At 42.5% G+C, this 26,709-nt stretch overlaps 1 protein-coding gene across 10 annotated transcripts in view; it reads left to right on the top strand.

Annotated features, from left to right (window-relative positions):
* The window catches only part of LOC135921906 (N-acetylneuraminate (7)9-O-acetyltransferase), a 243,303-nt gene that overhangs the window by 84,016 nt on the left and 132,578 nt on the right, over nt 1-26,709 (top strand). For all 10 annotated transcript variants that reach the window (XM_065456310.2, XM_065456312.2, XM_065456308.2 and 7 more), the window contains exons 6-7: nt 255-379; nt 4,050-4,737. In XM_065456310.2, the coding sequence (XP_065312382.1) occupies nt 255-379; nt 4,050-4,737 (813 nt within the window). The remainder of the gene's footprint in view (nt 1-254; nt 380-4,049; nt 4,738-26,709) is intronic.

Raw genomic sequence — 26,709 nt, 5'->3', positions numbered from 1 at the left:
CAGCATGGTTTTATGGACTAGGTTGTGGCAGCTGCAAATATGGTCAGCTACTGATATCTGAAACTTGTTCCAAAGGCACTGCACTAACTGAGAACACTTATTTGCTGTAAAGGCATCTGTTTCGATTGCTCTTGCTCGGAATTCGCTCTTCAGTGAGTTGAGGATAACTTCTTTTGATGCTCGTGTTTCATTTTTTGCTGCTCATATAATTAAGCAGCACAGGATGTGTGCCTCACAAGAGTGGCATCATGCAGGCCATTCAAATCTTGACCAACATGTACTGCAACGACCACATGAATTACAACGATGGCACCTGCTGCAGCAGCCCGGAGCCAATCACCTGGCTGCAGACCATCACCTTTACATCCTTTGCAATCGTGTGAGTTTCCTCTGGCCTTTCGCTCACAGAGGTTTATATGTGCAACACTTGTCATTAAAGGTGATCCTTGCAGAAAATCCAATGTTTCTGTACCATGTTCTGTGGACTCAATGCCATTGGCCATACCGTGCTGGTCATTCATTCAATCAGTCTCCAGCAAGCTACCAGAATTAGAAACCTTTTTTTCTGATATAAATAATCAGTGTAATGTAGTCATGCTAAGCGAAACATGGTATTGCTCTGATGTTTTTCGCCTGCCTTGCAAAAAAGTGTTTTATAAAAACCGAACCTCACGTCGCGGTGGAGGAGTCTCTGTTCTGATAGATGATTCTCTAACATGTGAACTGTTAGCCGAGTATTCTTGTATGACAGAAAATTGTGAAATGTTGTGTGTACAAACACCGGGTGTACTCTTTGCAGTATGTTACTGCCCGCCGGATGGTTTATTGGAACCTTTTTTCATTTTTTTAGAGCGCATGCTAGAATTTGCGTCAGAAAACAAATATAAAGTGGTCTTAGGAGGAGACTTCAACATTGATATGAGTTCCGATGGTGCTAGGAAAACGATATTTCAAAGAATTTTTGTGGCAAGCGGATGTATAAATACGGTTGAAACCTTCACGAGAGTAACAGAAACTACGAAAACCACTCTTGATCTCTTTATAACGAACTATAGTCCTTTCTTAGTAACTAGTGCAGTCTTAAACTGTCCTCTCAGTGACCACATGCCAATAGTCATGTTTATCCACACAAGAGCAAACGACACCGAAAAAGATAACACTGAAAAAACATTTCAGACAATAAACGAGCACACAATAACTGCCTTTCAGGATGCCTTGAGACAAGTATCTTGGAAGGAGGTTTTTCAACAAAACGAGGCAGAGCCAGCATACAACATCTTCTTAAAGAAATTCTCAGCTGTTTATGCGCAACATTTCATACATAAGAAAAGAAACCAGAAAGCTTACCGGAAACCTTGGATGACCAAAGAGCTTCTAAAAAAAAATAAAGAAAAGAGATAAGCTTTATGCCAGGTTCATAAAATCTCGGAACAGCGAGGATCTAAAATTCTTTAAAGTTTTTAGAAATAAATTAAATAAAGAGCTAAGAAATGCAAGAAATCGCTATTATTTACGTACTTTTTCTTCATGCGAGGGACAAACAGAGAAGATGTGGAACAAGTTAAATGAACTAATGGGACGTAAACAGAACACTGAACCTATAAAGAAAGTTTCTGTAAACGGATGCATTTTAACCGGAGATAATTTAGTTAACGCATTTAATGATTACTTTACAGACACTGATTCCCATTTATCACTAAGCCCACCATGTACATTTCAATTCCCTGCAACCATGGACACTATTTTTTTTCCAACCGACAACACCTACTGAGGTTTGTTCAGTTTTTCTCAAACTGAAAAATTCATGCAGCTACGATGCTGATGGCCTCCAAATAAGACCTATTAAACACGTCATTTGTGACATTGCACCTGTGTTAGCTTATATTTATAACTTATGCATAACATCAGGTACTTTTCCCGAAAAAATGAAAATTGCAAAAGTAATTGTGTTATATAAGAAAGGTGACAAGCTTGATTTAAAAAATTACCGTCCGATATCTATTCTCCCGCAGTTTTCTAAAGGTCTTGAAAAAATCATTCTTAACCAATTAACATCTTTCAGCAATAAACATAAACTAATAACAGACGCTCAATACGGTTTTCAACAAGGCAAATCAACAGAATTAGCACTAGTAGCACAAAAAGAATATATACTGCAGAACCTCGAAAATAAGTCGCTTGTAATTGGTCTATTCATAGATTTCACAAAAGCGTTCGACTGCATAAATCATGACCTCCTAATACTTAAACTTGAAAGATACGGCATCAGGGGCCTTCCTCTTCAGTTACTGATATCCTTAGAAATCGGCAGCAATATGTGTCTATAAACACTAGCATATCATCTACACGACAGATATAAATAGTTGTACGTCAGGGAAGTGTCCTCAGTCCATTTCTATTTAACATCTACATAAACGACATAGTTCTTATCCACCGAGAAGCAAAATTCATAAACTACGCAGACGATACGAGTGTTTTTTTATCAAACAACTCTTTTACAGGCCTCATTAGTGCAGCGAACAACCTACTAACCCATCTCTCAAAATGGAGCCAGGACAACTTTTTAAAAGTAAACTCGAATAAAACACAAGCAGTCATTTTTAAAACAAGAGGTACATGTACTCCATTGACCCACAACATATTTTATAACTCTGAGAAAATAGAGGTTGTTGACACGGTAAAAGTACTTGGCGTATATTTCACCGACACATTGCAATGGGATGCTCACGTGGATTTTGTACTGCAGAAATTGAGCCGCGTAACAGGTATACTACATCGAAATCGCTACCTTTTACCAATGTCAGTTAAATTGATCATTTATAATGCACTATTTGCCTCGCATGTAAATTATTGCCATCTTGTATGGGGCACGACATCAGCTTCCAATCACTCTAAAATACTATTGATGCAAAAAAAGATAATACGTGCTATCGCAAATGTGCCATACAACTCACACACTGAGAATCTTTTTACCAAGTACAACATAACAAAAAGTCATCATCTCTACAAACAAACCCTCCTACGCACCTATTACTTTCAGGTAAAAAATAGAAGCAACTTAATTACAAATATAGCAAACTTAAAAGAGAATACACCTACATATGAGACGCGCAGCCATGAAAAATGGCTCATACCCTTCTCGAGGACAAATTACGGCCATCAAATGGTCGCAAATACCTTGCCACGGCTATTAAATTATTACCTAGAAGCCGGCATTGACATCCATGCCTTGACACCATCGGAGCTCATCTGTCTGGTGAAAACTACCATTTAAATCGCCATGATTCCGTAAAACCATATGCATTCAATGAAAGAAATGTTTTTATTTTGATGTAACCCACTGTTCTTTATTTTTTTCATTTCTGAAAGTGTTCTTTGCCACCGTTCTGCCAATATGTAAAGGGGGCCAGGGACCACTCAAGCTGCCAATAAGCAGCTTTTACCTTGGCCCCCTCCATTTGCTTGTAAATGGGCACAAATAAAATGAAAATGAAATGAAAATGAATACTATTCTGTGGGCTCATAACATGCACGTGTCCTATAGTGGCCATTCGTACTTCCCACGATGACATGTAGTTGAGAGCAAAATCGTTTCTAATCAAATGGAGCTACATTATGATGGCTTTGTGGAGGTCACGCAAGGTACAGGAAAAGACTAGGGAAGCAACTTGTTTGACAATTTTCACATGTACAGATAACAAGTACAGTTTTGATAAAATTGTAATAGAATTGTGTTTCCGTGCTGTTAGTAAAAGTATGAGAGTATCACCCAATCAGATGTATGTTATTGACTTGGTTCACTCCAGCACTGATAAGCCACGTATGCTTGGCGCTTCTCCTGTGCAGATAGGAGTGCATGTGTGTGCCGGTCAGGTATGAGTGCTGGAGAAAGGAAACAAGCATTGCTTAAAGCACTATTGGTTAAGCTCAGTATTGATCTGTCAAGGCCAGGAGTGTTTTAGATGCAGCTGCCATTCCTCGCAGCTGGTGCCTAGGTTGTCATTATGCGTTTTGTACTTTTCAACGAGTTTTGCCTGCGTCTCGTGCAGCCTGCTACTGAGCCTAGCCCTGGAGGTACGTCAGCATATGTGGCCCACCAGTGACTACTCGCCACTGCAGAGTGTGCTGCAGCAGCTGTCGCGTCTAGGCCTCATCATGGCCTACTTCTTTGTGTGTGACCGGACCAACTTCTTCATGCGGGAGAACAAGTACTACACGCACCTTAACTTCTTCCTGCCTGTGGCGTATGTGTTCGCCCTCGGCCTGTTCTTCACTGAAGAGACACAGCAGACGCAGGTGCTGCACCGGGACCAGACAGACGAGTGGAAGGGTTGGATGCAGCTGGTGCTGCTGGTGTACCACATGACGGGTGCCAGCCAGGTGCTGCCCGTGTATGTGCATGTGCGGGCTCTTGTGTCGGCCTACCTCTTCCTGGTGGGCTACGGCCACTTCTCGTACTTCTGGCACCAGGCAGACTTTGGGCTGCTAAGGCTGGCACGGGTGCTCTTCCGTACCAACCTGCTGGTGGTGCTGCTGTGCCTGGGCATGAACCGGCCCTACCAGTTCTACTACTTTGTACCCCTCGTCTCCTTCTGGTTCCTGGTAGTAGCCGCTACCCTGGGCAGCCTGCCACGCGTGTCGGCTGCCTCGGCCGAGGCCAACCCTCTCCACCACCTCTACGTCGTGCTCAAGTTTGTCGGCCTCTTCTCAGTCCTCACCGTGCTGTACATGTCTGAGGTCAGAGCGCTACTTACGTGCATGCAAGGGCCCATTGCATTATGCACACTGTGACTGTGTGCATATCTCTTACTACAAATCGTCGTAAAGCACCAGTGGGTTGCGTAGAAGCTGTTGTTTATGAGCTCCCGCCTTCCTATTTGAAAAAATACATTGGACAGACAGGAAGGTGTCTTAATGACCGGTTACGAGAACATAGCCTAAACGTGAAAAATAAGCAATACGGTCATCTGTCAACTCACTGTCAGGAATGCGGCTGTGCGCCAGTGTATGGATCCTGCCGGGTTCTTGCGAAGCACAAAGATAAAGATGTGTGAGATATTATTGAGGCACAGGCTTTTGGTCGGAATAGTGATACATGTGTTAGTGCCCCTTCGGTCGACTTTTTAGATAAGGAGACTGCTTTTTTTGGATGATTAAGATTTGGATGAGGTGGCGCCACTGTCAATGGTTTAAATAGGTGGGTGTTTCCTGAAAATCAAGTTGTTGAAGTTAGTGCATTGTGGTGTCTCCCTTCCGCCTTTGTTCGCTGGCGCTAAATATACTTTTCTTGCCCTTCTCAAGAAATGCAGTCATAGTTCTCACTTTCCTGTGGGTGGCTGAGGCTCAACAAGCTTTTTACCCTTCTCATTCTTATATTTATTTATTTACAATACTGTAAGCCCTTGCAAACTGTTACAGGAGTGCGAAAAACATTATACAGTACTATATATGAACTAGATCTAAACACCGCTGAAGGGCTTCAGGTGATTGGCAGTCCACAAACACACTACAATTGAGTTTATTCCATTGGGAAATTGTACGTGGCAGGAAACAAAACTTGAATACATATACTCTTGTAGTGTAGGGTAAAATAGCATAAGGGTGATTAATACGCGGTGACAATTTTCCCGGAAGGGGCAAATACAAACTAAGATCTAAATTTAGTGTTTTATGATACAGCTGATACAAAAATTTCAAATGTGCAATCTGTCTACGTGTAGGCAGTTTTTGGAGGTTAGCCCAGTGGAGTAACACAGTCACTGACTGAGTCCTATGGTAACATGAGTAAATAAACCTGGCTACTAATCGTTGGATCTGTTCCAACTCATCAACTTGCTTTTGACAGTGTGGTTCCCAGATTATGCCAGCATACTCTAAGGTTGGATGTACTATTGTTCTATAAGCCGTCAGCTTTGTTTCAGGCATGGCATCTCTTAATTTTCGCCTTAAAACACCCAGGTTGCATTCAGCTGAACCGCAAATATTTTCATTGTGCTTGTTCCAATTTAAATTCGAAGTAATTGTAACACCGAGATATTTAAACTGACAAGATCGCCTAACTGATTTGTTTTTGACTTTATATGTAAACACCAGTGGCTCTTTCTTATTTGATAGAGATGTACATGCAGTTTTATCAAAATTAATTTTCATCTCCCATTTTTGACACCACTCCTCAACATCTCTTAAGGAAGCATTTAGCGAGACCTGGTCAGTGACACTTTTCATGCGAGTAAATAGCACACAGTCATCCGCGAACAGTCTCACATCAACAGAAGAATTAACATCTTTTGCAATATCATTAATATATAGCAGAAATAAAATAGGTCCTAAGGCCGAACCCTGTAGTACTCCAGACGTCACAGGCAATGTAAGTGAACATGCTGCACCAAAAATCTCTACAAACTGGTGCTAGTTGTGCGAATAGGATTCAACCCAATTGATAATCTTTAAGTCAACACCAAGCTGTCGCATATGTTCAATAAGTTTGACATGGCAAACTGTGTCAAATGCTTTGTAAAAGTCTATTGTGATTATATCAATTTGTTCGCTACAATTAGTTGCAATGGTGAAGGTGTGGATTGTTTTAAATTAAAAGTTGGGGGTGACACTTGACAGGCGTTTCTGAAAACCATGTTGCTTCGCATAGAAAAGATTGTTGTCTTCAATATATTGAACCTGTTGTTTTGAAATTATAATAATAATAATAATATATGGGGTTTTACGTGCCAAAACCACTTTCTGATTATGAGGCACGCCGTAGTGGGGGACTCCGGAAATTTTGACTACCTGGGGTTCTTTAACGTGCACCTAAATCTAAGTACACGGGTGTTTTCGCATTTCGCCCCCATCGAAATGCGGCCGCCGTGGCCAGGATTCGTTGTTTTGAAATTGTGTTCCAATATTTTACATGTGGTGCATGTGATCGAGATTGGGCGGTAATTGGCAACCTTCAGTTTATCTCTCAATTTTAATACTGGCACAACTTTTGCCATCAACCAGTCACCCGGTACTGTTCCTTCTCGTAGTGATTTATTAAAAAATTCTTAAGGGGAAATGCGAGACCCATTCACAGTATCATCTTAAAAACTAATTAGGCAAGGTACCAGGACCTGCCAACTCCTTAGTGTCAAATTGTAACAACAAAGACGAAATACCCTCTCTAGAGATAACAATGCGGTTGATACTCTGTCTGTCACACACCATTGGAAGTGGAGCATTCAGTGATTTTCGAGTAAATACTGAGCTGAAGTAATTATTGAATTCTTGGGCAACTAAGGCAGAATCATTACATGTAGCTCCCTTTATATTAACTCTGCTTATAAGTTATTTGGAATGATTTGGAACCGGACAAATATCCATGAGTGATTTGAGGACAAATATATATGAGTGATTTGAGGACAAATATATATGAGTGATTTGGAACCGGACAAATATCTCCAGAACTTCCGAAGTGAGCTTTTCATATACTCAATCAATGTCTGAGGTAGGAATTGCCCTTTAGATGCTTTTAATTCTGCTCAAACGTTATACCATCATCTCAGTATTTCTTGGAATTTTCTGCCGGGCACGTCGCAGTCACCACATCAAGTGTATCAAGTTGTGGGTCATCCAGGGATTGGATTTCTCTGAGCGCTTCACCTTCAGTGGTACAAAAAGTGATAAGCATTTCCTGAGAACTGTTGTGAAGCAGTTCCACAGACAGACAGACAACGAACTTTATTTAAGCCTGAGGAGCTACTGTCAGGACCTCCTAACGGGAGGCCTTTGTAGCCGCTGGCCGCGCCCATGTAGAGTACAAAATGCCGTGATGCAACGCCCTTTCCTGGGCCCTCTGGATAGCCTGGGTTTGATTTTGGAGTACCGTGCTTCTGATGGCCTCATCCCATTCGGCTTCGCTGGAGAGGAAGTCGTTAGGCAACACGGGACATCGCCAGAGCATGTGAGCCATAGAACAAAATGTTTCACTGCAGTCGGGACAACTAGGGTCCACATCTGAGTACATCCTGCTGAGGAATCCCCGCGATGGGAAAGATCCCATCTGCAACATTCTAAAAGTAGCTGACTGACCTCTACTGAGCTTCGGGTGAGGCAGAGGATTAATCACCAAGTCGGTAATGTTTAGCAATTTCATTAAATGTGAAGAGTGGATCGTTCTGCTGAGTCCCTTCCTGCCCCTCCAGACCGTCGCGGTGCGTGAGTTCTTGCGCACGGTCGTGGGCCAGCTCGTTGAGGTTTGGAAAGCCCTCGAGAACGTTCGTCCCCATGTGTGTGGGGAACCACGTGATAAAATGAGAACTGGGGCAAACTCTTTTCTCTAGAATAGAGGCCGCTTCTCGTGCGAGGTTACCCGATTCGAAAGCTCTGATTGCGTCTCTCGAGTCCGCGTAAATGTAGGAACGCTCTGGGTCACACAAGGCCAGCGCAACCGCAATTTGCTCTGCTATACTCGCGGTGGCCGCTCTGACCGAGGCCGAGGAGCGAAGCACCCCCCCTGTCCGTCTACAATCGACAACGCGAACACTCTCCTGTTCCCGTACTGCGCCGCATCGACAAAGACCGCAGAGTCTCTGTCATCTCTAACTTTCTTCAAGATGGCTCGTGCACGGGCTTTACGTCTGCCCTCGTTGTGCTGTGGATGCACGTTTCACGGGAAGGGCCTCACCAGGTAGGTCGCCCTCGTTTCGCATGTCAATGTTATGCGCTGGTCCTCCATTATCCTAGGAGCCATGCCAACCTCGTCGAGAATTCGTCTGCCAGCTTTGGTTGTTGATAGCCTAACCACCTGGGCATTGACCTGTGCCTCTATGATCTTGTCTATGCTATTGTGCATCCCGAGTTGATCTAGCCTGTTGGAGCTCGTGGCAATAGGCAAGCCTAGCACTTTCTTGATGCTCTTGCGCATGAGGGTAGTTAATTAGGTTTTTTCTGTTTTTGTCCATACTAGAGCTGACGCCACATAGTTAATATGACATGAGAAATGCGTTGTACATCCGAACGAGGTTGTCTTCACATAACCCCTTCTTTCAGTTGGACACCCTAGCAATTAACCGCAACATATTCTCAGTCTTGGCTGTAACGCGGGTAATTGTTCTGGCATTACAGCCCCTCGTGTCTATGAGCAGGCCAAGGATCTTAACTGAGTCGACTCTAGGAATTTTCTGCCCATTATTCGCGTATAATACCACGGGTAGCTGGTTGAGGGGTGTCAGACCCCTAACCCGTTGCCTTGCGGGTCTGTAAAGTAACAGCTCCGATTTACTCGTAGACAGCTTGAGACCCGTGTCTGCGAGGTAAGCCTCCGTCTCGTCCAAGGCCGCTTGTAAAGCTTGCTCCATTTCAGCTAGGGAGCCCCCTGGGCACCAGATCGTGATGTCATCTGCGTAAAGTGCGTGACCTATGCCCTGGAGGCCGCCCAGCCTGTCTGATAGACCCTTCATGACTGTATTGAAGAGCAGTGGCGATATGACTGATCCCTGAGGGGTACCCCGAGCCCCCAATCCATACACGCTCGACCGAATCTGCCCCACCTAAAAGTAGCAGTTCTATTCATGAGAAAGGACCTGACAAAGGCCTGGAATTTGGCTCCCAGGCCTATCCCGGCCGTGGCCTGCAGAATGTATCTAACACTGTGTCGAACGCCTTTGTGAGATCCAGGGCGAGAATCCCTCTCACGTCCCAGGTGCCGCTATCAAAAATTTGCTTCCTTAGCATTAGAATCCCTCTCACGTCCCGGGTGCCGCTATCAAAGATTTGCTTCCTTAGCATTAGCATAACCTCCTGCGTCGATAGGCCGGGCCGAAAACCAAACAGAGTATCTAGATCATTTGTATCTGGCATAGCATCGTAGGCCAATTCCATGTGGTCGATTATTGAGGTGTCATCTGCATTATTGAAGTTGTACTCGTAAACTTTTGAGTTCTCTTGTAAGCACTTATCACTAATACCTAAAGCAGCTACGACTAGCTTGTGATCTGCAATTCCATCTATTTTGTCATTTTGCAACAAAAAGTATCCTGAGACAAGAATAACAGATCTAGTACTGCCCTGGATTTGCCTTGTATTCAGGCTACCAGTCGAGTTTTTTTCCTAAAATTTTCATCGTGCATCTGATACAATGGAACGACTTACGTGTGCATAAAACCATGCACGCTGGCACAACCAATATAAGCATTTTTTTTACGAGCACATTACGCCGCATAAGCGATGCCAACAATGTGCAGATGATGGGACCGAGCAATGCTCCTGGCTGAAATAGCTCAATTTTTTACTGCATCAGAGAACGAGGCCTTCAGTAGGTATGAGTGAAGTGCAATAAATGTTGCTCTTTTGCGCCTAAAAGGATTTTTTTCCAAGTGTTTTTGTGTTTGAATTTGTGGCTCGTAAACATTTTTTTAAACGAAAATTTAGTGCCCTGAAATAGGAAAGTATGGCACCTTGTGATGAGTGTACAAGCGTGCTTAATCGTGTAATTATGCTGCCAGAGTTTAACTAGGTGTGTCTTATACATTAGTGTGACTTGTACAGTAAAATCTTTTAGTTCAACCCTTGTTATTTCGGAAAATTGATAATTCGGACTGATCCTTTGGTCCTGGCAGGTGTATGAATTATTTAAAGGGACACTAAAGGCAAATACTAAGTTGATGTGGACTGTTTAAATACCATTCGAGAAACCTCGCAACATTTGTTTCTTGCCAAGAAAAGACTTACCGTAGTTTACGAGAAAATTGCACCTGAAGGGTCCGAATACCTTTTTTGTAATCCAAATATCTCGCCACCTAACTGGGGGAGTGATGACGTTGCATATGCCATCACCGCTCTTTGCTGCCGTCGGTGAGTAAAATGGCACCCGACAGATGGCGGTTTTTTGCCTAAAACGTAAATGTGCGGCAATGGAGAAACCGAGCCAAGGCAGAGCGGTGGATTTGCCACTGCAGCTGTTTTTCGGTGAAGTTATGGTGGCTAGAAGGGGGCAGTGTGACGGGTGGGAGCCGGTGGGGCGCACATAGGAGCGATGAATGTTGCAGATGGCGCTACTTGCAGCTGGTGTGCGGCGTCTGCGGCTTTTGAAGGGTGCGGCGCACGGCAGCTAGCACGTGCGTCACGTTTGAATGTATTGTGTGGTGCAAACATCACCAAGTGTTTGCAGCTTAGAGATGCATTATTAAGGGGGACACTTCTTCGGAGACCAGACCATTGAATGGAAAGATGAGTTATTTGCAATACTGGAATACACAGCAGATGGTTAGCCATGCAATTTAAAAAAGGAGGAAGCTTACACTTGAAGGCCACTCTGGATGAGTTGGTTTTTACTAAAAGGCTTGGTGCTAGCGCAAGCAAATGTGGACCGTGAACACAAACAACCCGAAACTCCGACTTTCAACTTTTTTCATCCGGTCATCTGCTGCAAATGTAGCCAGTGGGTGCAGAGAAAATTGTACACGCAAACAAACAAAAACAAAGCTGGGGCTGTGCACAACAAACCAGGGAATAACATCACTGCGTCGTTCAGTTCACTCTGCATCTGCATGTGCCAGCAACATCCCCTTTAAAAAAGCTTTAGTATTGTAAAAAAAAATTAGGCACATATGTGGGTGCTTCGGCGAACCTCGACATGCACTAAATATTTTCCATCACTGCTTTTGTTGTACTGGTCCACAAAACAAGAGGAAACACTTCATTGCATAGTACAGTAATCCATATGCACACACCAGATGGAGCTTAGCAGTAGGCTTTACTTCACTCTCCTTAACTTCAAATGTTTCTGGCACTCCTTTTGAAGAGCTTTGTCCTTCTTGAAAGATTTTGGGAAAAAGTGCAGCCTAGTTAACACCATGAGCTGGATAATTTTTGCAGTGAGCTCTTTGGGATGGAGCTCGCATCCAACTTGGTGCTTGGTGGAGTGTTAAACTGCTCAAGCACTGCATAAAATCATGGAAACTGAAAGCATAAAGCTTCTCGGTTGAAAAAAAAAATTATGTTAATTTTTTATCTTTCTTTATTTTTTTATTAAAAAAAATACTTCAGGCCCAAGCTAGGGCCCATGCAGGAGGGGTATCAAAAAGCTTTACACAAGCACTGGTAAAAACATCAAACAGAAATCATCACAAATCATGAAGAGAGGGAAAGAACATGACACATCTATGAGTACCTTATGGCCTTGAAAACAATTATAAACATTGCAACTTTAGGAAAAACTGTCCTTTGCTAGAAGAAAACAAAAGCGTTTCACATTATGATGTTAATGCGTCGAATGAGTCACTGTTCTGACGCATACATAGTGGCAAAGCGTTCCAGTCTGTAATCGTTCGTGGAAAAAAGGAAAACTTGAATGTGTTAGTACGTGTTCTAAATGGTGTTATCGATTCAGCATGACGATTTTGAGTCAGTCGTGGCATCAGAGGTTGGATGTACGGAGCAGAGTCTAATGCGAGATCGTTGTTTTTCAAGCGAAAAAGAAACCTTAATCTCAGAATTTTGTGTTATAGCTTAAGTTCCTGGATATTATTTTGTTGCATCATAAAGGTTGGGGAGTCCGTCATGCGGTATCGAGAAAAGATAAACCGAATGGATTTATGTTGAATCATTTCTAGAGCATCAATGTTTTTCTTAGTGTGTGGGTCCCAAATAATACATGCGTATTCGAGGGCAGGTCTAATGATTGAATTATAGGCGAACAGCTTGACGGATGGAGGGGCTTGTCGAAGTTTATATCTGAGGAAGCATAACTTATGGAAGGCAGATGTGCATATGTTAGATACATGGTTATTCCAACTGAAATTCTTTGTTATTGTTAAGCCAAGGTATTTATATTCGCTGACTTCTTTGAGTAGGTGAGATGATAGCGGATATGGAAACGAGAAGCAATTTTTCTTTCTAGTTACATTCATGTACACTGTTTTTTCAGAGTTTAGCTTCATACTCTATTAGTTGCACCATTGATAAACATTATTCATGCAATTATTTAGAAGCACCTGATCATCTACGCTATCAATTTCCTTAAACATAACACAATCGTCAGCGAATAGCCTTATTTCGACAGGTTCAGGGATAACATTAACAATGTCATTAATATATATTAAAAAAGCAAGGGTCCTAAAACACTTCCCTGAGTAACACCTGATGTAACCAGAAGTTTGGATGAGCAGTAATTGTTTACATTAACGAACAGTGTGCGATTAAATAAGTGAGCAGAAACGCAATCCACAATAAAATTTGGAAGGCCAATATTTTTAAGTTTGAAAATAAGTTTAGCGTGAGGAACTAAATCAAAGGCTTTCTTGAAGTCCAAAAAAATAATATCAATTTGCCTGGGTTTATCTAGAATAGTTATGAAAGTATGTGCAACTGAGACCAATTGAGTAACAGTGAAAAAACCCTTCCTGAAACCATGTTGAAAAGGGGTTAATATGTTCCTATTGTTTAGAGAGTCAGTGAAATAGTTGGCTATGATATGCTCAAGAATTTTGCAACAGGAAGAAGTGAGAGATATGGGACGATAATTTGAGATCCATGACTTATCCCCTGTTTTGAATACTGGCCTGATTCGTGCTGTTTTCCAATCGCCGGGAATGTTAGATGACCATAGGGAAGCACGGAAGATGATTACAGGAATACTGGCAACCATCTCGGAATATCGACGCAGAAATGCATTTTGGATATTATCAGAGCCTGGTGAAGTTTTAGTCTTTAAATTGAGAAGCACAGACACCATGCCTGATAATGATACAATGTCGGAGTCAAGATGACATGATGTGGTATCGACACATGCGCCATTGCAAGCCTTTAGAACAACGCTCTGAAAGTAAACGTTAAAATGCCAAGCGATTCTTTTTTTATCTGTAACAAGGGTGTCAAACGGGTCCCTGATTCTATTTGCGATTACCTTAGTAAATAGTTTGTAGGCAACCGATCAGCTTACTGTCAGTTGCCTACAAACTATTTACTAAGGTAATCGCAAATAGAATCAGGAACACCTTAGACTTATGTCAAGCATAGGACCAGGCAGAATTCCGTAAAGGCTACTCAACAATAGACCATATTCGCACTATCAATCGGGTGATAGAGAAATGTGCGGAATATAACCAAACCTTATATATAGCTTTCATTGATTCCAAGAAAGCGTTTGATTCTGTCGAAACCTCAGCAGTCATGGAGGCATTACGGAATCACGGTGTAGACGAGCCGTATGTAAAAATACTGAAACATATCTATAGCAGTTCCACAGCCACCGTAGTCCTCCATAAAGAAAGCAACAAAATCCCAATAAAGAAAGGCGTCAGGCAGGGAGATACGATCTCTCGAATGCTATTCACAGCGTGTTTACAGGAGGTATTCAGAGACCTGGATTGGGAAGAATTGGGCATAAACGTTAATGGAGAATACTTTAGTAACTTGCGATTCGCTGATGATATTGCCTTGCTTAGTTACTCGGGGGACCAATTGCAATGCATGCTCACTGACCTGGAGAGGCAAAGCAGAAGAGTGGGTCTAAAAATTATTCTGCAGAAAACTAAAGTAATGTTTAACAGTCTCGGAAGAGAACAGCAATTTACAATAGGTAGCGAGGCACTGGAAGTGGTAAGGGAATAATACATCTACTTAGGACAGGTAGTGACGGCGGATCCGGATCATGAGACGGAAATAATCAGAAGAATAAGAATGGGCTGGGATGCGTTTGGCAGGCATTCTCAGATCATGAACAGCAGGTTGCCATTATACCTCAAGAGAAAAGTGTATAATAGCTGTGTCTTACCAGCACTCACCTACGGGGCAGAAACCTGGAGGCTTACGAAAAGGGTTCTACTTAAATTGAGGATGACGCAACAAGCTATGGAAAGAAGAATGATGGGTGTAATGTTAAGGGATTAGAAAATAGCAGATTGGGCGAGGGAACAAACGCGAGTTAATGATATCTTAGTTGAAATCAAGAAAAAGAAATGGGCATGTGTAGGACATGTAATGAGGAGGGAAGATAACCGATGGTCATTAAGGGTTACGGACTAGATTCCAAGGGAAGTGAAGCGTAGCAGGGGACGGTAGAAAGTTAGGTGGGCAGATGAGATTAAGAAGTTTGCAGGGATGACATGGCCACAATTAATACATGACCGGGTTGTTGGAGAAGCATGGGAGAGGCCTTTGCCCTGCAGTAGGCGTAACCAGGCTGATGATGATGATGATGAACAAGGGTGTCGTTATGCATTATTTGATTAATGCCCAAAAATGTACAGCGCGAAGGACAAGGGCTGCGAGAGACGACATACACAGCGCTGACTTCCAATAATGTTTTATTGCGTTGCCACATCGTGTGTGTATATATACAAAAGGGGGCACGTGCAGAAAATGAAAGGCAGTCACAAAGGGTGTTCTAACAGCAAGTCACTGTACTAAGAGCATGGTCACAAAAAAAAAAGAAAGCTACGAATATTACGATTTCTATCTGTTTAGATACGTGACTTCACTAGGGTCAGTGCGATAGAGGGGGCGCTAACGTACATACTACCCTGTTTTCTAATGAAATCAGCTTCCACAATTTCCCGGGTGAACTGTGAGCTATGTCTCGCTAAAACTTTCATATCTTCAAAGAGCGGCATGCAGCCGCTGTCCCGGCAATGGATGCCCAAGTGGCCTTGTGCAGTGTTATGAACATTGTGCAGTGTTATGGACAGTGTTACGGACAGTGTTATGTTACAGTGTTATGTTATGTATGTACAGTGTTATGGACATAGCAAGACACAGCTCACAGCTCACTCGGGAAATTGTGGAAGCTGATTTCATTAGAAAACTGGGTAGTATGTGCGTTAGTGCTCCTCTATCGTGCTGACCCCTAGTGAAGTCGCATATCTAAACAGATAGAAATCGTAATGTTCGTTTTTTTAAGGTGACCATGCTCTTGCACAATGACATGCTTTTAGAACACCCCTTGTGACTGCCTTTCATTTTCTGCACATGCCCCCTCTTTTATATATACACACATGATGTGGCAACGCAATAAAACATTATTGGAAGTCAGCGCTGTGTATGTCGTCTCTCGCAGTCCTTGTCTTTCGCGCTGTACGTTATTTTTGATAATGAATAACCAATTAGCCCAAGCAACCATCCTGATTAATGCCCTCTTTTTTCCGGCACAAGTGGGACCAGAATTTTTCAAGGGCAGTCTGGATAAAGTTTGGCAGCGTATGTTGAAAATAGTTCTGCTTTGCGCGGCCTACAGCTTGGTTGAATAGTGTCTGATTCGTTCAGATAATGCTGTAGGAGGCACCGCGCCATCTTAACCATTTTATTTTTATTTTCTTGTGCAAGATGTTGCGCGTTATGCGTGGGTTCCTTTTCTTTGTCTTTTTCGTTTTATTTGGCACAAACTTATCTATTCAGTACAACCATAACTGTTTAAATTTATCCCATAGCTCTGAAACATCAGACCCGCCAAAACTGCTGAGGTTAAGATCAAGGTAGTCTAAAATACTTTCATCTTCCGCACGAAAAAAGTTTTTAAGTCACTGTTTCTATAGAACTATTCCGTGCTTTTAGAGGGCATGAGAACTTCACCATGTAGTGATCTGAAAGACCTGGTTTGACTGACACAGAAAAGGTTTCCACACATCAGCTTACAAAAACAACATCCAATATTGAGGACGAACTGCCTTGAATATAAGTAGGTTGCTTAACCACTTGCTGCAGGTTCCTACCCAACATTAAGTCTAGTACACTCTGAACATGCACGCTATGCTCACGAGAAGCAAAAGGAGCATTCCGATCAACACCAGGAAGGTTGAAATCGCCATCAATAATTATTTTCTCCTGTGCGAAATTCGACATGTGTTCGTATAGATCATGTAAAAACTGCGGGGGTGCATTGGGAGAATGGTACACTGCGAATAGTAATAAAGAAAAGCCCCAGCATGACAGCTTTAATGAAATACTTTCATTATTGTCGATTTGTCTTAGAAGAGTCGCTGGAATGTTATGTTTAACCAAGACGGTGATGCCACCCCCTCTTGTATTCCTATCCCGCCTAAAAATTTGGTATTAAGGTGGAAAGATGCTGTTATGAATGTCATCACAGAGCCAAGTTTCCGTGATCGTGACATGAGAGCTGTATCCCAGAATGATGGCTTCAAGCTGATCACTTTTATTCACAACACTGCGCGCGTTTATATTGAACAGATGCAGCTCTTCAGTACATGAAGTTTCCTGTCAATTTTTGCTGAAGGTTCTTTGACGGCTAACCAATCCTACCCTAGAATTGGTGTCATCGTCCCATGCGTATAGGTCGTTGTCTATGCACAGTTTATCATGCAGAAGAGTCACTTTCTTGCCCTGCTGCTTTTCTATTTTGGCGCTTTGCCATAACAGCTTGCATTTCCTTAGTGTGTCCGCCGAATAATAATTCTGAATGGAAACTTTTGTTCCCTTGAGCTTTCGTGCATTTTTTAGGACTTCCTGTTTTTCGTTGTAATTTTGAAGGTATACAATCACTGGTCTTTTCTTTCCCGCCTTTCCAATGCGATGTATTGCAATGGAGCGACATGTTACATTGAGTCTCTTACAAAAAAGATTTTGAACCACTTTTGCGCGAAGAGCTGTCTCATTTTCACCCCTGTCTTCTTGTATGCCAAAGATAACCAAATTCGAGCGTCTGCTCCTGTCTTCAAGGTCTACTACTTTAGCTTGAAGCAACTTTACTGTCTGTTTAGACTGTCAACTTGTTAAACGGGCCTTTCAAAATCTCTGAAACACTCATTAAGGTCAGAAATCATTTTTCCTATGTCACTCTGCTGATTCCTAAGAGTGGATATCTCTGTGACTAGCTTGTTCTGCACTTCTAATAGTTGGGTCAATAAAGCTTCCATGTTAGGACCTGGGTTCACCTCAATGTCCCCACACAATAAAAGTTTGCATGCACAAAGAACTTCGCATACAATCTCAACGCACTGGCGTGGGCACGGCAGGGCCAGGAGGCCACTGTAGTCACTTTTGATTGTGCTGTAGTGAACAGTAACCTGCACAAACAAAAAACGTGGCAGACTCGCAGCGTCGTGCGCGAAGAAACAAACAAATCAGCTGCTGGATTGTCTTGACATGGCTTACTAAGCTGAGACAGAAACTGCTTCAGCCACTCTATCGGACCAGGCACAAACGATGATGATGAGCGGGGATTTGCAGTAACGCCAGTTCGTGGGGCAGCAAAAAGGCTCCGTTCAAAACAAAATTGGCGTTCAGCAAGTCGAACCATGCACCGGTCAGTGTCGGTGCGTGGTGCTCTCTATTGACTTAACTCAAGGAGTGTCCGAAAAATCAGACGAGAGATTACAAGGTGTCTGAACTTTCAGCAGTTGTTATACATTATGGTCTATGGAGAGAATGGCGGTGCCGCGAAACAGACCGAATAATCGAGCATGTCCAAATTTTTAGAGTCTGAAAAATCAGTCGGCGACTGTATCTGTTTTGATAGATGATTCTCTAACATGTGAACTGTTAGTCGAGTATTCTTGTATGACAGAAAACTGTGAAAAGTTGTGTGTCCAAACACCGAGTGTACTCTTTGCAGTATGTGACCGCCCGCTGGATGGTTTATTGTAAGCTTTTTTCATTCTTTTAGAGCGCATGCTAGAATTTGCATCAGAAAACAAGGACGAGACTCCAACATTGATATGAGTTCCGATGGTGCTAGGAAAACGATATTTCAAAGAATTTTTGTGTCAAAGGGATGTATCAATTCAGTTGAAACCTTCACGAGAATAACAAACTACGAAAACTACTCTTGATCTTTTTATAACGAACTATAGCCCATTCTTAGTAACTAGCGGAGTCTTAAACTGCTTGCTCTTAGTGACCACATGCCAATAGTCATGTTTATCCATACAAGAGCAAACGAAACTGGAAAAAATAACACTGAAAAAACATTTCAAGCAATAAACGAGTACACATTAACTGCCTTTCAGGATGCCTTGCGACAAGTATCTTGGAAGGAGGTTTTTCAACAAAACGAGGCTGAGCCAGCATACAACATTTTCTTAATGAAATTCTGAGCTGTTTATGCGCAACATTTCATACACAAAAAAAGAAACCACAAAGCTTATCGAAAACCTTGGATCACCAAAGAGCTTCTAAAAAAAAAATAAAGAAAAGAGATAAGCTTTATGCCAGGTTTATAAAATCTTGGAATGGCAAGGATCTGAAATGCTTCAAAATTTTTAGAAATAAATTAAATAAAGAGCTAAGAAATACAAGATATCGCTATTATTTATGTACCTTTTCTTTATGCGAGAGGCATACAGAGAGGATGTGGAACAAGTTAAATGAGTTAATGGGACGCAAACAAAACACTGAACCTATAAAAAAAAGTTTCTGTAAATGGATGCCTTTTAACGCATTTAATTAATGCATTTAATGATTACTTTACAGACACTGATTCCCATTCATCACAAAGTCCACCATTTACATTTCGGTTCCCTGTAACTATGGACACAATTTTTTTTTCAAGCGAAAACCCCTACCGAGGTTTGTTCAGTTTTTCTCAAACTGAAAAATTCATGTAGCTGCGATGCTGATGGCCTCCAAAGAAGACCTATCAAACATGTCATTTGTTACATTGCACCTGTGTTAGCTTATATAACTTATGCATAACATCAGGTACTTTTCCTGAAAAAATGAAAATTGCAAAAGTAATTGTGCTATATAATAAAGGTACCCGCCGTGGTTGCTCAGTGGCTATGGTGTTGGGCTGCTGGGCACGAGGTCGCGGGATCGAATCCCGGCCACGGCGGCCGCATTTCGATGGGGGCGAAATGCGAAAACACCCGTGTGCTTAGATTTAGGTGCACGTTAAAGAACCCCAGGTGGTCAAAATTTCCGGAGTCCTCCACTACGGCGTGCCTCATAATCAGAAAGTGGTTTTGGCACGTAAAACCCCAAATATTATTATTATATAATAAAGGTGAAAAGCTCGATATAAAAAATTACCATCCGATATCTATTGTCCCGCAGTTTTCTAAAGGTCCTAAAAAAATCATTCTTAACCAATTAACATCTTTCAGCAAAAAACATAAACTAATAACAGACGCTCTATACGGTTGACAACAAGGTAAATAAATAGAACTAGCCCTTGTAGCACAGAAAGAATACATACTGGACAACCTCGAAAATCAGTTGCTTGTAATTGGTATATTCATAGACTTCAAAAAAGCGTTCGACTGCATAAATCATGACCTCCTAATACTTAAACTTGAAAGATACGGCATCAGGGGCCTTCCTCTTCAGTTACTGATATCCTTAGAAATCGGCAGCAATATGTGTCTATAAACACTAGCATATCATCTACACGACAGATATAAATAGTTGAACGTCAGGGAAGTATCCTCAGTCCATTTCTATTTAACATCTACATAAACGACATAGTTCTTATCCACCGAGAAGCAAAATTCATAAACTACGCAGATGATACAAGTGTTTTTTATCAAACAACTCTTATACAGGCCTCATTGGTGCAGCGAACAATCTCCTAACCCATCTCTCAAAATGGAGCCAGGACAACTTTTTAAAAGTAAACTCCAATAAAACACAAGCAGTCATCTTTAAAACAAGAGGTACGTGTACTCCATTGACTCACAACATATTTTACAACTCTGAGAATATAGAGGTTGTTGACGCGGTAAAGGTACTTGGCGTATACTTTACCGACACATTGCAATGGGACACTCACATGGATTTTATGCTCCAGAAACTGAGCCGCATAACAGGTATACTACATCAAGAATCGGTACCTTTTACCAACGTCAGCTAAATTGATCATTTATAATGCACTGTTTGCCTCGCATGTCAATTATTGCCATCTTGTATGGGGCACAACATCAGCTTCCAATCTCTCTAAAATACTACTGAAAAAAAAAATTGTAAGCGCTATTGCAAATGTGCCGTACAACTCCCACACTGAAGGTCTTTTCACCAAGTACAACATAACAAAAAGTCATCAGCTCTACAAACAAACTCTCCTATGCACCTACTACTTTCAGGTAAAAGATAGAAGCAACTTAATAACAAATATAGCAAACGTAAAAGAGAATACACCCACATGACACACGCAGCCATGAAAATGGCTCATACCTTTTTCGGGAACAAATTACTGCCATCAATTGGTCGCAAACACCTTGCCATGGCTACTAAATTCTTATGTAGAAGCCGGCATTGACATCCCTGCCTTGACACCATCGGAGCTCATCTGTCTGGCGAAAACTATGATTTAAATCCCCATGGTACAGTGAAACCACGTGCATTCACAGTGAAAGAAACGTAATTACTCCCTTTCATCGATGTAACCCACTGTTATTTGTTTTTCATTTCTGAGTGTTCTTTGCCACCGGTGTGCCAATATGTAAAGGGGGCCAGGGACCAATCAAGCTGCCAATAAGCAGCTTTTACCTTGGCTCTCTCCATTTGCTTGTAAATGGGCCCAAATAAAATGAAATGAAATGAAACCGAACCTTGAGGCACCCCTGATGATACATCAACACCATGTGACTGTTTACTGCCAACGACTACGCATTGTGTCGTACAATCGAAGTATTCTTTTATCCACTCCACAACTGTTTTATTTATGCTGTACCACGTCAATTTTTCAAGCAGCAAAGAGTGGGGAACTATGTCAAAGGCCTTCCCTAAATCTAAAAAATGCTAATTACACAACCCACTTTGTCAAGGGTGGATGCAAAGTCGTGCATTAATTATGTAAGCTGAATAATACAAGAAAAAACACTTTGAAATCTGTGTTGCTGAGGGATCAATAAGGAATGCAAATTCAAGTGACTCATGATGTTACTAAAAAGTACATGCTCAAATATCTTGCAAAGTACACTAGTCAAGGACACCGGCCAATAATTAAACACAGATTTTTGAGGTCCTGACTATGGAATAGAACCACATTATCAATTTTCCAGTCTGCAGGAAATATTCCACATGTCAAGGACTTTGTAAAGAGCACATAAAGGTATTTAGACAACAGGCCTGCACAGAAAGTTCGGCAAGTTATTGGGACTGCTGGCACTAGTGGTACTTAAATACTCAAGTTGTAGTTGAATGCCCCTCCTGTCAAAATCGATGTCATTCATGGGTTCCCCTCCTATAAGCCTATAGTGAAACATTGGATCAGTGGTAGTTGCTCTTGCAGAAAAAACAGAACTGAAGAAGGAGCTAAAACATTCTGCCTTATCGAGGCTATCATGAAAAGAGGCCCATTGTGTTCGAGCACAGGAATTGCCACTTCGTCTTTTCTATTCCTTTTGATAAATTGCCAGAATTCCCTGGCGGTACTTTTTAACCTAGAATGAAAAGAAGTGTAAAAAATACTAGAACTGGTACAGCGCTACATACAAAGGAAGAAACAAGCCGAGTCGGCCAGATAAAGGAACAGAGCGCTGACTTCAACTGGTTTATTGGCAAGTTGCACGATATATATACCTACAAGAAAGCATCAGGACAAGTCATCACAATACTTCACAAAACGTCAAATTGATAGACGGCTACACCATCATGAGTCGCAGAACGCGCAATTCTGTCATGCAAGGTTAAACTGATCAAGAAATCTTGCTTCCTGCGGAGATAGGCACAAAGATGGCACGCTAACGCACGTGCGGCCAGCCCTTGCTATGAGATCAGCTTCAATGATCTCCCGTGTAATTTGGGATCGGTCCTTTTTTAGCAATTCACACCGATAAAAATTCGGTTTACATCCACAGTCACGACAGTGAATTCCTAAGTGTCCCTGTATAGCCCAGTGCACATTGTAATCATGTTCTTTTAGCCTTTCATTAAGGCAGCGACCAGTTAGGCCTATATATCTCTTCCCGCATGATAGTGGAATTGAATAAACAACTCCAACAACGCAAGACTGAAAACGCTTCTTGTGCATAGTCGAACAGACAGTAGTGCGCGGATGGAACGCATTTGTGACACTACAGAGCCTGCATAGTGTAACGGGTGCTGAAAACACTACTTCCACGGACAGAGTTTTTAAGCAGCCGTTTCCAGCTCTTCAGTGTGCATTTTTTTTCAGTCATGCTAGACTGATGAACTGTAACGTTCTCCACCCTTCATGTAGATATTGTAAATGTATACAAACTGTGATAGCGCAAATGAGTTGTATAATTTCATGAATTCCTTTGCTGAGGCATTAGATACATTAAGTATTGTGGCATTTTGCGTCCAATTAATTTCGGGTAAATTGAAATCACCACCGATCACTAAGGAGTCATAATTTCTCACTTTTACATCTTCCACTAGATTAGTTAAAACCTGTACCTTACTGCCAGGAGGCCTGTAAAAGGAACAGATCGCCAGCGATTTTTATTTTTCTAACGAAGTTTCACCCAGCCAACCTCAGTAGAATCATCTGACTTGCTTGACATCTGCGACTGTATTTTCTGATCAACAAGAATAAACGCACCACCCCCGTGACAGTCTGTATCTTCTCTATAACTAATGTAGTCGCAAGGGAAGACATCACAATCCCTATCGTTACCATCTAACCACGATTCAGTGCCCAAAATCACAGATTGTTTACTCGTCTCAATCAAGTTAAAAAAATTCATCTGTTTTGTTTTGGAGGCTTCTGCAATTGATGATAAGGAACGCTAACAATGCGCCTTTCTCTCGGCTTTTTCAAACAACTCACACAACTTTCCCCATGGGTTTGTCATAAACATACTTGACTTTATGAAAGTAGAGTACGTCGCGCTTAACGTATACTTTATCTGCCTCAGTCTGGTGTTCAAGAAGCATTTTTCGTGTCTTTTGTAACGGTTCAGAAAAATCTTCCGAAATTGAAATTCTTGTACCTTTCAATTTCTTTGCCACCAACAAAACTTTGTTTGTCCTTATATGTATGAAATTTGACAATTATTGGGCGTTGCTTGTCAGTGTTAAATTGAGCTAGTTGGTGTGCCGTTTCTATTTCCACCTGGTAAAAAAAAAAAAAAAAATATGGGGTGTTACGTGCCGAAACCACTTTGTGATTATGAGGCATGCCGCAGTGGAGGACTCTAGAAATTTCGACCACCTGGGGTTCTTTAATGTGCACCTTAATCTAAGTACACGGGTGTTTTCGCATTTCGCCCCCATCGAAATGCAGCCGCCGTGGCCGGGATTCGATCCCACGACCTCGTGCTCAGCAGCCTAACACCATAGCCACTGAGCAACCATGGCGGGTTATTTCCACCTCGTCGACTTGTGATACTGAAGTGCACAAATTGACAACACGCTCTTCAGATTTTGCATATGGCTCCTGTGCATTATCTCCGTCGACACACAAAAAAAAATTAAGTTACACCTCCGACTACGGTTTTCAATCGTCGATTGTTTACCAACGATGCTAAGTTAGCCTGGAAGGAATCACAGCTTAACTTATACTCTGCAACGCTACTGCGTAATTCTTCGAGCCTGTCAATAGTTGCTTCAATCTTGGTCATACGCGCATTCATATTAGCCATAGCAGCCTTATTGTCTGCTTGGTACTTTTCAGTAGCGGTTAGTTTTGGCTCGATTTCATTTTGACCTTCCTAAAGTTGCTGCAGTACCATGTCACCGGGCCCAGGGTTTAGTTCAACATGGCTGCTTAACAGAACAGCAGGAAGTAAAATGCAGTGGAATGAAGCAGCAAAAAGTGCGTCTTCCCACCACGAGAAGGTCGCCTGGCTCCTTATCGTGAACATACACATGCTAAAAGGGCAGGGGGGGGGGGAGACCGGCAAGGCAAAAACACTGCGCACGTTTAATATAATCTGAACCAACCTGCATGAAGAGCAGCAAAGACTTGAATGGAACAGCCATAGCAGTGCCGGTTTCATGCCCTGTTACGACTGACCTGCAAAATTTTTCCAGCTGCTACAGCTGCGGGGGTGGCGACCTTCACAGAAGCGACCTTGGAACTCTTCCCAGCCCTCTGTGACGAGCCCCTTTGTAAAGTCGACAATGCGCCTCCTCGTACAGCCCAGCGACGCCGGCGGGGCTAGCCGTTCGGCGGACCAAGTATTGTTGGTTGATTCACTGTCGCGTTCTCGGTTAGCTTGGAGCAGGAGAATTCCTGTCCTGGAAGGGGATGTTTTGCAGTGGTTTCCCACAAGTTCCAGAGGTTGTCACAGACAATGGACAGATGCGGCGGCCACTGACTGCGGGGTCAGCTCTGGGATCAAGAGGTGCCTGCTCGGGTCAAGACCTCTGTCTGCGAAAACCCTCTCACCTCTGTGTGTTCAGTGAAACCAAAGTGCGGAAGTGAATGTGTGAACCGTCCCCCTCAAAGGCGGGTTGACTTCGATGACTTTGGACACTCCCATTGGTCTTGGTCAAAGGTTGTACAGCAGTTTTCCCTCACCTAGGGATCTAGGAAGGACAGAGTGTTTCTAAGCAGCCGTTTCCGGCTCTTCAGTGTGCATTCTCTTTCAGTCATGCTAGACTGATGAACTGTAATATTCTCCACCCTTCATGTGGATATTGTAAATAAATCCCATATTTCTCATTCTCGATGAGAACAAGTCCCTCCCTTCAACAACGTCCTTAGTGTGGATGAGTCGGATGACGGCATGGGCCAGCTACCGTCTATTTCATGCCGACCCCAATCCTTACAGCCCCCAATCCAGAGTGAAGCTCGCCGCCTTTTGTACATGAAAGTGGTGCTTGCTGGCATCCCATGGTAGCTCGACCAGAGTTGCACAATGTCCGAAAGCAGCAGCACTGCAGTATTCCTCGGTGATGTTGAAGCCGGTGTTTTCGATGACGGTGTCAGCTGTGCATGACGAGTTGGTAACATGTGACGAAGGCCCTTGAATGATGTCCACTTCGGTGATAACGGCGCAGCGGCTCGTTAGTGAGCCAGTACCAACTTGCTTGAAGAGCAGCAAAGACGTGAATCGCACAGCCACAGCAGTGCCGGTTTCACGCCCCACAGTACCGGTTTCACGCCTCACAGAACTCGCGGATTATATGACAAGGCTGTTGTAACAGTTGTAACAGTAACTTTCACATAATAAATGTGTAAATGGATTTGTGTATAAATGGAAAATTTCTTAAACGGAGGAGGGTCCAGGCTGGACAAATGCAGATGACGCAGATGAAAGATTCAATGCTTCTGGTGGGTTGACCAGATGACTCCGCGTCATATCACCTCCAGACCTCGCTCCTTTCTCTCTTCTCATTGACCTATCATACGTAAAGTAAAGCCCCTGCACCTTTTTAGTCATATGGCATAATCTTAGTAATGTCTCCGCATTACATCATCAACTCCTGTCTCCTAATCTTTCTCGCTTCTCTTATTGAGCTATCATGTGGCATAATGGCGTCCCCACATTGCCTCACCACTCACAATATTTCTTTACTTTCTCTCTTCTCTTCGCTCATTCTGTAGTTATGCGCCTTTGCCAGATTGCTAGGCATTGCATCATTGCTTCAATTCAGGGCCAATGATGATTTCAAGATGATGCAGGTGGTTCAAAGCCTGAAAATGTGGCTTGATCGAAAGGCTGATAGAAGAAGGAAACCGGTACGGTGCAGAGCCAGACCATGTCGAACGCATGTTTCAAAAAAGTGATGAAAGGCTCATTTTTTTTAACATTTACGGCTATGTGACCAGGAAGCTTGTTCTGAAAACAAAGTGTGAACACTGTCGCAATATTCTACTAACCAAGAAAGAATATGTTAGTCACCTGAGCACAACTGATTACGCAT

Source organism: Dermacentor albipictus, chromosome 1 (genome assembly GCF_038994185.2).
Source record: "Dermacentor albipictus isolate Rhodes 1998 colony chromosome 1, USDA_Dalb.pri_finalv2, whole genome shotgun sequence".
Lineage (NCBI taxonomy): Eukaryota > Metazoa > Arthropoda > Arachnida > Ixodida > Ixodidae > Dermacentor > Dermacentor albipictus.
Note: the sequence above shows the minus strand (reverse complement) of the source record. Positions and strands in the feature narration are given on the sequence as shown.